At 37.6% G+C, this 18660-nt stretch overlaps 1 protein-coding gene across 1 annotated transcript in view; it reads left to right on the forward strand.

Annotated features, from left to right (window-relative positions):
* CFAP54 (cilia and flagella associated protein 54) overlaps positions 1–18232 on the forward strand; it is a 340765-nt gene extending 322533 nt beyond the window's left edge. The window contains exons 67-68 of the mRNA XM_052001234.1: positions 5216–5290; positions 17982–18232. Coding sequence (XP_051857194.1) covers positions 5216–5290; positions 17982–18101 — 195 coding nt within the window. The 3' untranslated portion in view covers positions 18102–18232. The remainder of the gene's footprint in view (positions 1–5215; positions 5291–17981) is intronic.
* The last annotated feature ends 428 nt before the right edge of the window (positions 18233–18660 follow it).

Below are 18660 nucleotides of genomic sequence, written 5' to 3' on the forward strand. Positions count from 1 at the left end.
TTTTCTGCAGGAATCCTCTTGCAGTTCCCCAGTGGTGGAATACCCTCCTCTTTCAGATTATCTTCATCTATTTTCTATCTATTTACAATGTGCATAGTTATTTACATGTTCTCTATCCCCATTAGGATGTATGTTCCAAGAAGGCAGATATAATTTTTTGCCTTCTCTTCTGTATTCTCAGATATACTTACATATGATACCTGGCACAGAGTAAACAATTAAAATGTTTTTTTTTTTTAGCTGAATGATTGATCTGGCAAATAGATGGCACTTAATAAATGTTCAAAGCAGGCTTAGTATCCTAGTCCTTGGCAAGGATAAATGTAGAGGTCCCTTCCAGTTCTAACTCTTGCTTTATGATCATAAGATCTCTAACTACAGCTGATCCTCATGATAAGGGATCACCATAGTTCTATGGTCTTGACAAACTGGTCTGCTTGTTTTCCCATTCCCTATTTCCTATTTCTAGATTTTGAGACAGGCTGTCTCTTGTGCCTGGAATACTCTCCCTCCTCACTTCTACCCCCTCTTTAAGCTCTGGCTCCCTTCAAGATTCAGTCCAAGTGCTACTTTGTACAGTTCCCTCCCATCTGGTTAGTACTCTTCTGCCTTCCCAAAAATTACTTTGCATGTATAGTGAATCTCTTGATTCACTTTCTCCTATAGCAGAGGCCCACTCTAGGGATTGAAAAAGTCATGCAGAAATTCTCAAATTTTGGGGTCTGCCTTCACATTCTTAAAAATTACTGAAGACAAAAAAAAAACAAAAAATAACCCCCCAAAAACAAAATAAACAAAAAAATAAATTACTAAAGACAAAAACCAGAAAGACTTACATGAATTGGTGCAAAGTGAAGTGAGCAAAACCATGAGAACATTGAATACAGTAAAAGCAATATTGTAAGGATGATCAAATGTAAATATCTTGGCTTTTCTCAGAAATACAATGATCCAAGACAATTCTTAAGTTCTTATAATAAAAAATGCTCTTTGCCTCCAGAGAAAGAACTGATGTATGAGCTGATATACATACTTTTGTTTCTTTTTCTTCCTTCCCATTTTTGAGTTTTATTCCATAAAATAAGTAATATAGAACTATGTTTTACCTCATTGCAGTTGTATAATTTATATTAGATTGCTTACCTCATCAGAAAGGGGAGAGTTATAGAACTTGAAACTAAAATTAAAAAAAAAACTGTTAAACAGTGTATTTTTAAAATACGATTGGGGGAAATATTATTTTTAAAATTACTGAGGACTCCAAAGAATTTTTGTTTATGTGGGTTATATCTACTAGTATTTACCTTATTAGAAATTAAAATATATTATTCTGAAATAATTTTGATATCATGGATCTTCTGTGGAACCTCAGGTCCCCCAGTCCTCCCCAGAACTTCTGTTCTAATGCTATCAATTCAAGCTTTTATGTTCCACTTTGTTGTAAGTTGCCAGGGATTAATGCCCTAATTCTATTTAACCGGTTAACATAATGAGTTTTACTTTAGTTTGGCAAAAATAGAAGTCTACATATTTTTCCCAGCATGTGGCAGAGCACACTCCTGGATACTATTTTTGGTGCCTGAAGAGAGTGGGCTCGGATCATTACTGAATTTCCTTCCAAATGCGTCCTGGACAATGGATGGATGAGTCTGAATCTCTGAATTGTTTTGTTATCCCCAGCACCTAGCACAGATACTGACACACAGAATGCTTGTTGACTTGATATGAATTGAATTGATCCTGAGATAGTCAAGGTAAGGATATCCAATTTACTAATGTAAAAACCGGCCCAGAGAGGTTGTCACTTGTTCAGTACCACACAGCTAGTAACGGATAGAGATAACTTTTTCAGATTTGATCATTTCTGTTCTTTAATCCGCTCTCTAAATAAGACACCAGGAGCTATACTTTTATGGGAGAAAATGATCTTGCTCTGTAGGTCTACATGACCTTGAGCTTATTGCACTTTTAAAGTAACAGAACAATATGGTTCTTTGTCAAACTAAATAAAACAGTTCATTTGAAGGAAAAATAGCGAGACATCTTCATCCCAGATTGGTCAGGGGTCATTTTTTTTTAACTAAGAAAACCTCAGATAACTTTCTTTAACTGGGAGGAATGTCTCTCCAGGGAGGGATTTCTCTGTCCTGGTCTATCCCTATTCTTATTTTTCTGCTCGCAAGGTTCTACCACAGCATAAAACAAGAAACAAGCCAGTTTTCAAAGCCTCCATATGGTTTATTTAAGAGATAATGTCAGCAGAATAGCAGTCGTCCAAACCAAACTGCTGCTGCATGATGAATGAAGGCTGAGTCAAGAAGACGTTTATTTTAACGGAAGCCATTCATCATAGAACATCATTCAGTTTGCCTCTTGTATACAGTGATCAATGGGGTAGATGTTGCGGTTTTTGCCTGATAGTTGTTGATGAAGTAGTGACAGTTACTCACTGAGGTCGTTATGGGAAATGTGTTTGCTGATTGGTTTAGCTAACCTGTTCTCTCTCAGCCAATCCTAAGAGTGCAATTAGAAAGAAAAAGAGACTGGCTTCTTGGTTTTTGTTGAGTTGGTTAAAACGAAGAGGAGGGCACTTTTACTGTAGCACTTAGGGGATGTCATGAATGTGGGAACTCTCTTAGCCTTTGTAGCTCACAGTCCCCTTGGGGAGGAAAAGTTGCATAAACTCTGTGGACCCATCATCAGTGGACAACTCTCTGGTGATGAGCCTCTTGGGACTGAGCTAGGGAGAACATGGACCATCACTGGCCCTTCTCTCTATGAAGTCTGCTCAAGTTTTAACTCTACTAACATGTGTACCTTTGGAGAGCTCAGGGAGACCATGATGAGACATCACATTGAACTCGAAAGAAGTGTATGTGGGGATGGAATCATACTTTATTTTGTTACAATTCTCAACACGTAAAAGACTGAGGAATTTGAAAATCTATTAAAGCAAGATGCTTCTGTAACAAAGAAAACCAGACCTCCTCACAGGTTTCTACTACATGGTGTTTATTAGCAATAAAGGTCTTTGTAGTATGAGAAAAAGAGCACTCAGGTGGAGGGTAGGAGAACCTTGGTCTTGGTCCTTGGTTCTAATCTTAAATAATAAATAAGTATATAAATAATTGAATGAATAATTAAATAATAAAGAAGCATCTGAATCTTGAATAACTCAACAAATCAGTCTAGATTTCAGCTCTGTGTACTGCAAAATAAAGAAATGGAACTATCTTACCCCAAGCAGGGGTTGTCTTGAGGGCCAGGGTATAGTGTCTCAAGTCCCAAACTACCTGTGGTCCAGGAAGTTTGCTCACAGAAACAAAGGAGAGAATAACACAAAATACTCCTAGAGTCCAAACCAGAATCTTTTGCTAGGATTTAATCCATAGAAGATGGAAGAAAAAGATGGATGTGAAGTATCAGGAAAATCAGAATGCGGATGTTTATCAATGATCACATGAACTGCTTGGTGTATGTGTGATGGATATAACAAAAATACTTAGACTCTGCCATCTGCTGCCTCTTGGATCTAAGATGTGGAAGGGTTCTAGGTCAGGGCTTGGCAGTTTGGGGGAAACCGCTGGAGTCATCTGGCAAGGTAGAAGGAGAATAACACTGTGAATATCTGTGGGGAAATCTCTGGAGCCCATCTGGCAAGTGGAAGGAGAAAGGCACTGTGAGTATCTCTGTGTATTATTCAGGGAGGGATCTTGCAAGGTCAAATGGAGTACTGGCCGAAGGAAGCTACAAGGGCAGTGTGATACAATGGGGAGAAACTTTGATATCAAAGATCAGATGAACCTCTATTCAAACATGATCTCCATGAACTTCTGAAAAGGAGCAGATATATCTGGTTGGTATTGATACATGGGCGATCAATTTAGTGACAGATATGTGCATGTTATGGAGAAGTTTAAAATATATGTATATATATTATATATAATGAATTTAATTAATAAGTACAAAATAAATAAATATATAACATATATGTGAGATTAGTTTCTAATATTTTATATATTTATATAAATATATTAAATACATTTATATATTTTTATATAGATATATGTTTCTCAATATGTATACAATATGTTAGTTTATGTTAGTTATGCATTTATATGTCAGTTTAATATATGTTAGTTTAATGAATTTAAAAACATTGTTCTGAGAAAAGGTCCACATAGGCTTAACCCGGCTCAGCCAACAGGGTCTTTGACACACAAAACAATTAAGAACTTCGGCAAGTTTGAGAGCTGGACAGATGGATGTCAGGGCTTTAACCTGAGAGACCTTTGTCTGAGCTATCCAAAATGATTCATCGATCCCTCGGCATCATTTGCTTTTCTGTCATAATACACTGAATACTAATTCATTTATCTTTGAATTTTATTAATTAAAAAGAAAAAATATGTGACAAAGGTAAGTGAAGAAATGGAAATAATTGTGAGAAAATCAGTCTTTGTTGCCTTTCATTTCTCTTTAACACAAGCAAACTCAGGTACTCCACTTTTCTCACTGAATCCGATGTGTCAAAAAACATTGACTTTAATTAATTTCAGATCTCGTGTCTCTCCAGAGTGTCTACATTTTAAATGGGGCAGAACAGTTAGGTAAAGTAATAGATCACTAAGAATCAAGTTGTACCAGTGGTACCAGGGTGATGGAAAGATGGGAATGGTGATGGTGGTGATAACCCTGAAATTATAGATAACTATAGATAAATAGCCATCCTGCCCAGGACTAAAGCAGGGAGGAATGGGATGGGGATTGGTAATGGTGTATTAGAGGGAAAAACAATAAGTTAAAGGTCTGCCACTTTGCCTGGGCTTCTCTTTTGCATTTATCTCATTCTTATGTCATAATTATTTATATACATGAACTCTCCCACCATTAGATTTTTAGTTGCTTAAAAGAAGAATAATCTATTTTTATATCTTGTAATGAATGTCCTCAGCCCTCATGCATAGTGGTCATGGATTTAGCCCTAAATCCGAGTTCATCTAATCTAATCCACTTGTGGAGAAACTGGGGATTCAGGTATTAAGTAGCTTCCCTAAGGTTATCAAAGTAGTTAGGTGCCATTTAATACCTGAGTCCCCAGTTTCCTTTAATGTTAGCTAAATTGAATGTGGAAAATACTGAAATTCTTTTTTTTTTTTTTTACAGTTATCTGAGATTTGTTTTACAGGATTTGTTTTTTTCCCCTCTTTTCTAGGATATATTTTTTGAGTGTTGCAGTGAAATAGAATTCCTACTTTTGAGACGTGAAGGTTTATCCCTACAAAATGAGGTAATATACCTATGTGTTAACACCAAACCTCTGTTAAAAATACTAGTTCTATCTCCAGGCAAACATTCTCGACGCTGGGGAAACCAAAATGCATAAAACATCTGTGATAAAGAGTATCAAGAATCTCAACTAATCTTCTTAATTAATGTGACTTAGCAATAGACATAATTTTTGATTCTAGAAATACAGAGACTCATAATGTTATACTATTAATAACAAAACTCATCATAAATCTAACTTTGGGCAGACCCGAGACACGTGAAAATGGATTGTTATTCTAAGACATACCATTTGTACTTCTGAAATCTAGTTTTTATCGCTATGCAGTCCATCACAGCTCTTGCCTCTGCATATGAGTTTATCAGTTCCCCATGCGCTTAGAAACTAATCTCAAACAGAATTTCAGGATTCAAGATACTTGACAGGTAGACAAAGGCTGGGGGAAAATAAGTTAAAAAATAGAAATTGTGAAAAGAAGCAAGATAAGTTAGCTGTGATGGCAGAATTAGATTGTTTAGGATCCCTAAGTTGGAGTATAAGTTCAGTGAAGTAAAAAATGACATGAAGTATATCATTAGGAAATAAATAATTGTAAACTTAGAAATCCAGAGCTGGAAGGGTCCTTAGAGATCAAGTCTAACTCACTCAATTTACAGATGAGGAAACTGAGGCCCCAGGGAAGTTAAGTGATTGGCTAGGATCACACATAGAATCCTAGTTCTATAGCTGAAGAGACCTGTCTAGTCTATTTTATAGATGGGGAAACTGAGGCCTGGGGAAGTTGAGTGATTGTCTAGGGTCATACAAAGTTGTTCCTACAGATGAGGGAAGTGAGGATGGGGTTGATGACTTGCTTAGGATTCCTCAGGTAGGATTTCACAGTGACAAAATAGGCACGATATAAACACCAATTATCATCATCATCATGAAATCACACTTTTATCCCACCGGATATTAAGTATTCATTTAACAAATCACTAAATCAAAAATGTTACTAAGTCATATTTATATCTATCTTCATCTCTTGGATATATTTCTTGACCTTCTCTACCAGACCATTTTGTTCTGGGAATCATTAATTGTAGAGCAGTTCCATGTCTCATATCAATATAATTATCAGGGCTTAACATTCCCCTAATGGGGGAAAGACTTGCAGGCCCCCAGAAGTAAAATGCCAAAATGCTTGTTTGTGGGGGGCATAGTATTTTACAGTCTGATAGATGCCCAGATCTTATGGGTTCACATTTTAAGACAACAATCTTGATACAATCTTGAATGAAAAATTGTGTTTTATCAGTAAAAATTACCTCCCCCCCCCCCCCGATCTTTAATATTTTAATCTCTGCATTGTCTTGCCCACAATAGGCACTCTTCCTTTGTAGCAATGGTTAACCCATGGGGGATTTTCCCATTTTTTTTCAGTGTTCTTGCAGCCTAAAAAAGCCTATATTCCCCATGATAGATTCAATAACAATTCATGCAGTTGTAGATCCTTCTACACTCTTTTTTTTTCTCCTGAGGATTAATTAGATTTTTTTCTCAGTAAAAATGTTTGAGTTCTTGGCATTTCATTTTTAACTTTGACCCATTTTCCTCTTCCAATATAGTTTGGTGCTTCATTAAGGAATGGAGGTTACCTTGGTTCTCATAGGCTGTATCTAGTTATGGAAAGATCACAGGATCAGTGATTGAGACCTAAAAGGAACCTCAGAGGTCATCTAGAAACAGCCCTTCAATTTACATTTGAAGATAATGTAAGATAATATTGGCAAAAAGTTCCATTTGAACCTAGGTCCTTGATTCTAAATATAGTCATCCTGCATCTTTCATTACAAAAGCCAAAATACTTTGTTTTTCACAACCTCCAACTCACAGGCTCTCACCATGACAACCCTTTCACCTATTGGACCTCTCTGGGAAACTTTCCTCTCTCGGGACTTCTTCCTACTTTTGTGCATCATCCCGCTCTCTCAGATCAAGGCAGGTCCCCCTGTTCTGCTTAATAAGAAAGGGACCACCTTTGGAATCCCACCAGAGAGGCTCGATTTGTTTTCTGGGCTAGTGAAAGGGGCCAAGGAGGCAGGACATTGTCTAGACCAGGACTAATGAGAACCCACCAAACTGTGTCTCTGCATTCTGTGTTTGTGCCCGTCTATATTGTTCTGCATTTCTTTCACCCTATTCCAGTGTTTAGTCCTAGAGAGCAGGTACTGAGTTTATTGCATTGTACAGTGCTTATCTCCTCACGAACAACCCGAGGGTCCTCAGTAAATATTATCTGATGGAGGGTGAAGGTAATGGATCTTTGAACAATTATTTCCTTTGGATGTCAGATCTTTGGACTAATGTAAATTGGAAAGAGGGAGCCTGCCTTATTTTTTTTTTCCTTGTATCTGCTAATGGTCCTTTGAATAGGCTGTATAAGAGCCTCTCATTCTGACTTCATTCTGTGAGATATAATTCTCCTGTCCTCATGTGAAGAATATTCTTTGTGTAGAAGTTCATGAAACATCCACTTAATATTCCTCCATTCTTTTGAAGACAATGCCGGATGACATTGGTTCCAGACTGCTTTTAAAACAGTCCGCCGACTTTGATCTCATTCTCTCTCATTCTCTCTCACTGTTCATTTCTGTCAAATCTGGCTAAGAGTGGGGAAAAACCCTTAAGAAAAGGCCAGACTATTAAGGCAGTTTTCAAAACTCTAAGAAAAGACTAAGCTGTTGATAGCATTTTCAAAATGTTCAAATCTTGCGAGCTTTGCAGGATCAGGGTGAGGGAAGCTCTCACTCGTCACATCTCGAAGACCCTTTATGTCATCTGTTTTCTCAAGCTGGGAGGTGGGGAGGGGTATAGTCTGCCTATAATGAAGTGAGTCTGGGAATGGGAGGCAGTCGGTGAATAAATAGCAGCCAGAATATAAGGAAAACCAAGGGAGAAAGGTAAAAATCCAGTCATTTCATTTTCCATGGCTTAATAGCCCCATGCCTTTCTTCACCCCCAATGCCCTGCAATGGCAGATGGATGGGTTCCTCAAGTTTATCTCCATTCTCACAAGGAACTTCATATTGCACAAGGCAAGGAACATTTAGTATATTCATCATTTTTGTTTCAATATCAAACAAGTTATTTACCTGCTAGATTATGTCTATTCCAGTTAATAAATGCAACTCTATTTACATTTCTGTACCATGAAGAATGTTCTATTCGATTTAACATAAATTAAAGGTCTACTGTATATATACAAGACACTGTATTAGGCTGGATAATAAGGATATAAAACTAGGTAGCCCTCAAGGGGCTGTCAATCCAGGAGGGATATGTAAATATGTAAAACAAAACTGATAAAAGGGAAGATGGAAAGGTACCAAAAGGAGGCAACTTTTTTTTTAAAGTGTGATCATTTATATCTTGAAAATTGGTAAATGCTCCAAATTGAGGCATAGAATTATTAAGTTCTAGATTTAAGAAAGCGAGGGAGAAAATGTTAATAAAAATAATAATGTAGATTAAATTTAAAAGTTATGTCCTACTTAATTCTCCCCTCCTTGCCTTTTGAAATATTTATTAGTCCAAATGGTTCATGTCAGGGAATTCAATGCAAAAAAAAATTAGAAATATTTATTTCTTAAGAAATATAAGTGGGGAGAGCTACTTGAAGGCCAGAAGGATAATAGAATCATAGTTCTAGAGTTAAAAGGCATCTTAGAAACTTTCTAGTCTAACTCCATATTTTCCCAAGAAAATTGCAGTCAAATGGGGTTGACTTGTCTAAGATCATACTAGTAGTAGAGACTGACTCCAGAATCGGTGCTTTTCTCCAGTAGGCCATCTTGGAGTCTCAGGGAGAGTTTTATAGAAGAGAAAGTCCCCCAAAGAAGGGAGGGGTGTAAGAGACAGAAATGAGGTGGCTGTCCACTTTGGCAACACAGAAAGCATGAGCAAAGGCAGAGAGCTGGAAGAGGATGAGAAAAGAAGGGTAGGTGGTACCGAAGGGACAGAGGCTAGTCCAGTTTGGTTGGTATGCAATAACAAGATTATGGGATAATCAGCTGGGATGGACTTGGCTCTTTCCAACAATGAAGTTATTCAAGGCAATTTCAATAGACTTGTGATGGAGCTACTTTGAATTTCTCTGTGGAAATATTTGCATTTGCATATTCATATAATAATGGTTAGAGTGCCAGACATGGAATTCAAAGCTAGTCTTAGACACTGTGCAGGACCTTCCACATTATATAATAACCTCAGTTTGCCTGTTTTCTCATCTATAATACTATCTCCTTCTCAGGGTTATTGTGAGGATCAAATGAGATAATAATTATAAAGCACATAGCACAGAGCCTGGTAAATGCTGTATAAATATTAACCATCATTATTATTTGTATTGTTTTCCCCAAGTTGAATATGAGCTGCTTGAGAGTCAGGGTTTGTCCTTGCAACCTTCAGGATCTAGCACAATGCCCAGTGCATAATAGTGACTACTTTCTAAATATTTTTGGCATTGAATTCGCTGACATGAATCATTTGGGCTTTAATCTTTAAAAAAAAAAGGACTTTACATCTCCCAGTTTCCATCCCCCACCTGCAGGAGTGTGCTAATAAATATTTCAAAAGACAGGGAGGGAAGAATTAAGCAGGACATACTTTTAAATTTAATCTGCATTATTATTTTTATTAACATTTTTTCCATCACTTTCTTAAGTCTGGACAATCAACAACATGATAATTCCAAGCCTCAATTTGTAGCATTTGCTAATTTTCAAGGTATAAATGATATAAACTTTAAAACTGCTCTCCTTGGCTCCCACCCACCCCTGCTATAAGTTATTACATTGAAATATTTGATGAAAATGGTTTTTTTTGATTCCCAAATCTTTGAGGATTTTAGAATTTTTCTTAAAGTGCTAAATCTGCCAAAACTGTCAAGAGGACCTTAGGTTGGGAACAAAACTGTCAGCGGCCGCTACCTATTCAGGTGTTGCTCTTGTTGGACAATAGAAGGTTGCTGGGTCCTAGAGATGCCCCAGGTGCCTGGTTTAATATACTTTCGTTGTCCACATCACAAGAGGGATTGCAGTTGACACTGGCAATTGCTATTTGTGTGTGGAAATGAGAATGAAAAGAGCTGCATGAACCCCACAGTTCCCGGGTCCTTGTTCCCTTGTTCAGCCCGTCCTCCGGCTGGTTCCTGTAGCAGTTTGGAGCACAGCCCACAGCTGTTGATGACTCTTTTTCCAGTTCATGATCTTTCCAGGCCTTTGCTCACCACAGGATGGTCAGAAGTTAAGTAATTAATGGTCAGCCCCCATGAGCACCTTCAAGTAGAAGCACTGAGAATTGCCAAATATTGTGCAAACTCCAAAGCGTCCAAGAACCAGGGACCTTGAAAAGATGGGCCAGCAAAACTCCCAGGAGGGAGGACAGTATATGTTCCTTTCTGAAAGGTTTTGCTGCTGGAGATCAGGGCCTTCAAGTGAGGGCCTTCTCCATGGTGGCCAGAGCCCTTCCTTACAGATGTTATCCACTGACACTGGAATTAAGGATTGACCATGGGCTCCTGCATTTAAAAAATGAGAGCGTCCGCTTTTGAAAAATAAAACACTCTCTGAAGAGAATAGGCAAAATGTGGGATTCACATGGCAGTTATGAACTGTTGGCTCCAATTTTATGTCCAAGATGTCATTTGTAGGGTTTCACATCCATTAGGTGGGCTTTCACTTTTGGACTTTCCCACCTGAGTCCCCTTCCATCTTTCTTTGTCATTATTGATCCTTCCTGGATTTAGCTTAAAATCCATGAGTACAAAAAAGCTTTCCCTGATAAATTCTCCCTCTAGTCACCCTAGTCAGTCCAAAAACCCTGGGAATTAGGTTAGGGTAAATCAAAATATTTGTGATCATATATTCCTAAGTTTTCCCCCCCTTTTTGAGAAATTATAAACAAGAACCAACAGCTTGATGATTTTTCTTCATTCCTTTCCTTAGGACTTGTGCGTGTTTGTAGGATTATATTTTTAGAGCTGAAAGGGGTATTAGAACCGTTCTACTCAGTGATTATTGGCTGGGTGGGAAAAGGGACTGGGTTTGGGACTTCCTTGGAATGGGAGATGCCCAGGGAAGGAAATTCCTTTTCCAAAGCAGATAGGTTCCTTTTCTGTGACTTTTGGACGAGGAGAATTGTCTGGAGCACTGAGACGGTCCAGGATGTGTCAGATGTGAGCATTGAAAGCACTCCTTCTTGATCTTCTTTATCCTTTCTGCAACACTGCCTCTTTATCAATGACTGAACAAAAAAGAAATACCAATTAGGGCAACCAACTTCCTTTCATGACACTAGTCTGGGAAATTGCAAAGGTTTCCTTTTCATGATTTATTCATGAGACTTAAAGTGAATAACCTTTTCTATTTTTAAAAAAGGACATGTTTTTCTACATGTATTATTTTGCTTCAGAATGTAAAAACATTAATTTAACAGCTCTCTAAAAATAATAATTATTTAGGGGCAGGTAAGTGATACAGTAGATAGCACACTAGCCCTGAAGTCAGGAGGATCTGAGTTCAAATCTGGTCTCAGGCACTTAACACTTCCTGGCTGTGTAACCCTGGGCAAGTCACTTAACTCCAATTGCCTTAATAAAATAATAATATTAATAATTTAAATCAAGATCTCTTGAGAGACCTCATGGATATATTTCAAAAGGTCCATGAACTTGGATAAGAAAAGACACCATACCTTGATTTTCACTCCCTTCTAATGAAATTTAGCATTTCCTTCAGTTTTGAAGGGAGGTAATTAAATAATTGTTCTGAAAAGGGAGTCTTATAGACTTTATGAGGCTGCCCAAGGTTCCACAGGTGGAACTACAAGAGAAAGTTGAGGATTTTTCCTTGAAGCTGATTTTCTTGGCAGAAGGAGACAGATTTTCAGGTCGCTGAGAGCAGTTGTACTGAGCCCATCAGAGATTATTACAAGTTTAGTTTCATGAGTAGGTGGTAGTCATGTCTCAGTGAATGATGAGTTCGTGGGTATGTCTAGCAGTATGAGTGGTGAGTCAGTGGTAAGTCTGTGTGAATCTGGATAGCTGAAGATCCTCAGGAGAATTTAGGAGAAATATACTTGCTACTCTGAAGGGTTAGCAAGGTGTGGGTGAATGGGCTCAGGGGTGGAACTCTGAGGCGTGTTCGGCCCCAGCAATCTGGGACATGATGATAGAGCTGGCTCTAGAGAACCTTGGGGATCAGTACGGAGGTGCTACCTGAGTAATTGTTGGAGTGATTGAAAGTCCTGGGATTGAAGCAGTCCAAGGGTTTTAAGCCTTGTCCATAACAGGAATAATGGAGCTGGCCTAATTCTTAATCTCCAGGGTCTTGTTAACAAGGGTAGAGAAGGCTTGGGGGAAAGCCACGGAACTCAGGATCTGGATAGGAAATAGAGGATGGATAGAAACTCACCATGTTTTTATTCAGTTATTTTTCAATTGTGTTCATTAAAATTCTAATTTCTAATATATATATATATATAATATATATAAATAAAATTCAAAAATTCAAAAATTTAAGCAATTACCTCTGACCTCCCATTTAATTTCCTGCTCCTCTTTCTGCTTAGTATATATAATGGAAGGTACCTGTTCTGCAATATCATAGGCATCTTAAAGTATATTTGCCCTACTTAGAGCAGTTTTCTTAATTGGTTTTATATATAGAGAAAAAAATACAATTCTAAAGTATTAGTAACTGTTCATTCTGCAAAGAGGGTACTGGAATTGTTAAAAGGCTCATTTCGACCCCAATGGCATTATACATGAGCAAATTAGCCTGATGTCAAGTGGGACAATCTAGCCATCCCAAGATTATCTCCCTGTGGTTTGAAATTTTACCAGAATATTTGTTGAATGCCATATTTTCCATGTGGTCACTTTGAGAGGTTGTATATTTATTTGAAAGAATGTTTATTTATTTGAGAGGTTGTATATTTATTTGAGAGGTTGTATATTTATTTGAGAAGTTGTATATTTATTTGAGAGGTTGCATATTTATTTGAAAGAATGTTTATTTATTTGAGAGGTTGTATATTTAGTTGAGAGGTTGTATATTTATTTGAAAGAATGTTTATTTGAGAGGTTGTATATTTATTTGAGAGAATGTTTATTTATTTGAGAGGTTGTATATTTATTTGAGAGGTTGTATCTTCATTCCAATTCTTCTATTGCTTAAAACCTTTGGAATTCTTTCTCTTTAACTTCCTAGAAGGACATTATCTTTCTCTCCTCTCCAGAACATTTCTGATTATGCTTCTTTTGGCACTTTCCATATTATGTCACATTACAATCATCTGTGTACTTCTTTTGTCTCCAGTACTATATTATAAAGCTATTTGAGAAAAGAACTGTTTCTTTTACATCTTTGTATCCCTCACAACAGGAAAGCTTGTGATAGAGTGAATAGAGTCCAGACCTAGAATCAAGAAGACTGCTCTCTCTCTGGATTCAAATCCTGTCTCAGACACTTCCTAGCTATATGACTCTGGGCCAGTCATTTCACTCTGCCTCAGTTTCCTTAGCTATAAAGTGAGCTAGAGAAGGAAATGGCAAATCATGTTACTATTTCTGCTAAGAAAACTCCAAATGGGGTCATGGAGAGTCAGACATAACAAAAAATTAAAATAAAAAATTAAAAAAATTAAAAATTGAAAATATAAAATAATAACAAAAACTTAACTCTTCGAGCAATTTTCAAAGAAGAGTTAGTGAAAGGTTTAGGGCTACTACTGAAATAGTGGTGTGAGGGAGAGAACAGAGAAACCTTCTCAAGTAATTGTTTTGAACACAGCAACACTTTTTTGGATGTACAAATTCCTGTGTGTGTGGGAGAAAAAAAAAGATCAACCTCATTATAGTCACACCTGGGATGTTAGTCTATGGGTATAGATTTCTAAATAAAGAATCTTTTTCAGCAGAATGCACCTGGAATTACTTACTTTAAACCACCTGGGATGAGAACTACTTAGTAAAATATTTCTGTGAATTGGCCTCTTTTAAAAAAAAACTTTTAAAGTTATCCAGTTCTTTCTCTCAAGTACAAAATCATTGCTGGTTTTGGAGGCCATCATAGTCAAGTTGAGTTGAATTTGAATTTGTAATTGGGGTTCAAATCTGAGTTCTACCATTTAATAGCCATGTGACTGTAGGCAAAGTGCACATCTTGGGGCTTAGTTAACTTCATCCAGAGAGATTTAATTATCTGACTTCTAAAGTTCCCTTCCAGTTATGAATCTATGATCCAGTGAACATGAAACATGTGGTGACATCTGTTTCATACTTTATTTTTCCCAGTTACCTTTAAAACAACTTTTAACATTTGTTTTTAAAACTTTGAGTTCCAGATTCTTTCCCTTCCTCCCTTTCTACCTCCCATCCCTATTGAGAAGGCCCATGTGAAGTTGTAGAAAACATTTCTGTAAAAGTCATAGTGAAAGAACCATTACATAGAATTCCCAATTCCTATATTTTTGCCTGCCTGCATTTTGGATTTCCTTCAGAGGCTAATTGTACAACATTTCAGTCTGATTCTTTTTGTATAGCAAAATAATAGTTTGGACATGTATACTTATTTTGTATTTAATTTATACTATAATATAGTTAACATGTATTGGTCATCCTGCCATCTGGGGGAGAGGGTGGGGGGAAGGAGGAGAGAAATTGGAACAAAAGGTTTGGCAATTGTCAATGCTGAAAAAAAATATATGCATATATCTTGTAAATGAAAAGCTATTAAAAACTTTTAAAAAAGCCATAGTGAGAGAAAATGTAGATCTCCTCCCAAACAAAGAAAGAAACACTCAAGAAAAAAAGTAAAAAAATAAAGAAGGCTTCAGTCTGTATTCAGACACAATCAATTCTTTCTTTGAGTATGGATAGGGTTTTTCATCCTAAGTGCTTCAGAGTAGTTGTGGATCATTGTATTGCTGAGAATAGCAAAGTCATTCATATTTGATCACCTCACAACATGAACACGAAATAGGGAAAACTGTCTATTGCATCAAATAAGAGATTTGTGTTCATTTTTTCCCACAATTCTCCTAAATGTGACTTTAGTGAAATTTTCTCTTCTAGGAGAATTTGTTACAGTGGAATATTCTTTTTTTGACAAACTAAAACCCTAGGGTCCAGAGGATATTCTGTAAATCTGTAATTGGCCATTTAGCAAAGTTCTGCTGATCATGACTAATGTCACTGTATATTTTTAAGTATATAAGATATACACATGCATGTGGACATGTATGTATACACATCCAGACACGTGTGTACAGATAGATAGATGTAGACATGGTCTGTAAACTGGTAATTTCGTTGATGTGGGAAACTTCTGGTATAGAAGCTCTAATGATACAGACTGGCCACTGTCTTGGAGAGTTGTATCAGGGCACCGAGAGGTTTAGAGAGCAATCCTTGATGACATATCTATGTAAAAGACAGGACTCGAACCTAGATCTTCTTGACTTTTGGCCACTAGGCCATGGGGCCTCTTCCAACGTCTTCCCCTCACATAGATGCACACACATGTGTAGCTTCATGAAAATATGTATGGGAGAAGAAGTAATACTCCAATGGCAGATTTTTTAAATGATACAACGTTCATACCTTTAGAAATGCATTGATAAAGCTGAGCTCCTTCCTTCAGAATATGAGCCCAGAACCTTTGAAGTGGAACCTGCATTTCTAACCATTCTCCCTTGCTTCCTGAAGCCCGGATGGTCAGAAGAAGGATGAGTCCAGCCCTGACTTGTGGCAGTCCGACATTTTCATGCTGAAAATTGTGAGCTTTGCCCAGCCGCCTCTCCCCTCTCTGCCTGGCAGCTGTGGTTCCGCAGGCTCGCCACACTCGCCCTCCTTGCTTTTAGTCTCTCTCCATGTCATTGCCCCTTGGCAGGATGTCTGGTCCTTGAGAGGAGGGGCTGGGGCGACATTGTTCTAGCACCTGGAGTGGGTTGGTCCCTTGGCAGGAGCAGGGACTGGACCTGTGGCTCCCGCTGCCAATGAAGATTGCCATCCTGTGTGTAATGTGGGCCTTTCTGTGTTGCCCAGGGTCACACAGCTAGAATGGGTCAGAGGCAGGACTTCCCAGCCAGTTCTCCCTAATCTATATTATAGAACTTTTGTACAGCAACTAGCTGGTCTAATAAATGCTTGTTGCATTGAAAAGGAACAATTCTTATTTTGAAATAATTTTATATAAAGTACATACATAATTTATAAATATAATAAATATATAAAATAAATAATTTATTAAAAATAAAAAGTTTGAACTAGTATTACCTGTTTAATGGTCAAATATTTAGCACGACCCAATGTTAGGTTCTCCTAGGATGCTCACAAATGTAACCTTTTTGGTTCCCTTTTTAAAACTCTTATTGTCTGGCTCATGGTAGGCGGAGCATTAGACTGGAAGTTAGGAGATCTAGGTTGTGATCCTGCTCTATTGCTTTTGACCCTGTAGCTTTAGGCAAGACCTTTTGTTTCATACACCTCAGTTTCCTTATCTATCAAACTCTCCCTTCTATATATCTCTCCCCACTCTAGTCCATCTTCCCTCCTGGGGGTCAAAGTGATCTCCCTAATGCACAGGTCACCCTCTTACTCAATAAGCACCCGGGGCTCCCTGTCACCTCCAGGATCTGATGTAAAATCCTTCAAAACCTCCTCTCCTGACCCCTTTCCACTCTCCTTACCCCCATCCCTGCCACGTAGCCTTTGATCCACTGACTCTGGCCTCCCAGTATTACTTGGACAAGACTTTCTGCTCCTGACTCTGAAAATTTTCCTTGTCTGCCCTCCATGCTTAGAGTACTCTTCCTTCCCATCTCTCCCTCCTCCAAGTCTCAGCTAAAAGCCCATCTTCTACAGAAAGCTTTCCCCAATTTCCCTTAATTCTCAGGCCTCTTTGTTGCTTATTTCCAGCGGGTGCCCTCACATTATCTGTTGCTCGTTTGTACAGAAGCATTTGCATTTTATTTTCTCCATTAGATTATATCTTTCTTAAGGGCAGTCTATCTCTTGACCAGTGGCAGGAACATAGTAGGTACTTCATGAGTGTTTATTGATTGATGAGGATACCTTTAAGGCCCTTTCCCAGGTCTGTGATTTTTGAAATATTATATATAAGTCTATGATCACTGAAATATTACTGAGTCCAACTGCCTGAGTCCAAATAAACTGAAATATGAATGAGTCTGATTGCCTGGGACCAGGGGAATCCAGTTCATCTTCTGGACATGTGCTGGCCCTGTTGATAACTCAAGCCTTCTCCAGCTGTGAAAATTATAGGCAAAAGCAATGATCATCTGTCAGATACTGCTCAGAGAAATCTCAGCAAGTGGGGCTACTAGCCCCCAAAATGGAAACTCTCATTGTGACAACCTGATGAAAATGTTGTACAGCCCTCTTCTCCAGAATCATCACTGATAGTGGCGTACAGGCTAAAATGGAAAGCGTACAGCATCGGTACAAATAAATCTGTATGCAATAAATACATTTCCAGTAATCTAAGCAATTCCAGAAATCCATACTAGATCTGGATAGCTGTAGGTAAATGTCATTTGAAACTGATATTTTGGCATTTGGGAGAGTCTAATTTGGTAAACATTTTAAAAGTCATTTCTTTAAGGAACTCATTTCTGTCTTTTCCAGATGCCATCTGAGGCAACTTTGTCCACCGTAATGAAGCTGGAGATGCTTTTTGATCCCTCTAACGGCTGTGTCTTAAAGTCAGAAGACATTTTCAAGTGGATTACAGCTCTTCTGAAATAAGCACTCTTTATATTGCAATCTTTACAAGGACGGAGGAAATTCAATAGTGTTTTGTTCCAAATTAGCTTAAAATTATGGTTATTATGGTTTTGCTATTTTAAAAAAACAAAATAAAGGGTGTCTTCCCTTTTACAAAATTTATGCTTTTTATTCTTCAATAATGCAAAGCAGTGAGTTCTTAAAAATCTCATTTCAGAAAATAGACTTTAATTACTTTATATTTTGCTTTAAATTCCAAAGCTACTTTTAAAACTACACCTCCCTCCAAAAAAAAAAAAAAAAAGGACTCCTGGGGGACAAAAAGGTCTTAGAAAAGCTCCACAATGGAACTATTTCTGTCTTATGTATTTATGAAGATTTATGATGAAGATAAATTCACAGCCATAGTACAAAGAGCCACACAAAAACTAACTACGTCTTAAGGTTGAGGTCAGTTTTATTTGCTGTATCTAGTCTGTAGAGCTAAGAGGAGGAAAAGGTGTCTCTGCCATTACATGTGTGTGGAGGAGTAAAATATAGGGAGCTTTTTTCTAGGATTTACTTGGTTTTCCTTATAAGC

This window comes from Antechinus flavipes, chromosome 5, assembly GCF_016432865.1.
Source record: "Antechinus flavipes isolate AdamAnt ecotype Samford, QLD, Australia chromosome 5, AdamAnt_v2, whole genome shotgun sequence".
Lineage (NCBI taxonomy): Eukaryota > Metazoa > Chordata > Mammalia > Dasyuromorphia > Dasyuridae > Antechinus > Antechinus flavipes.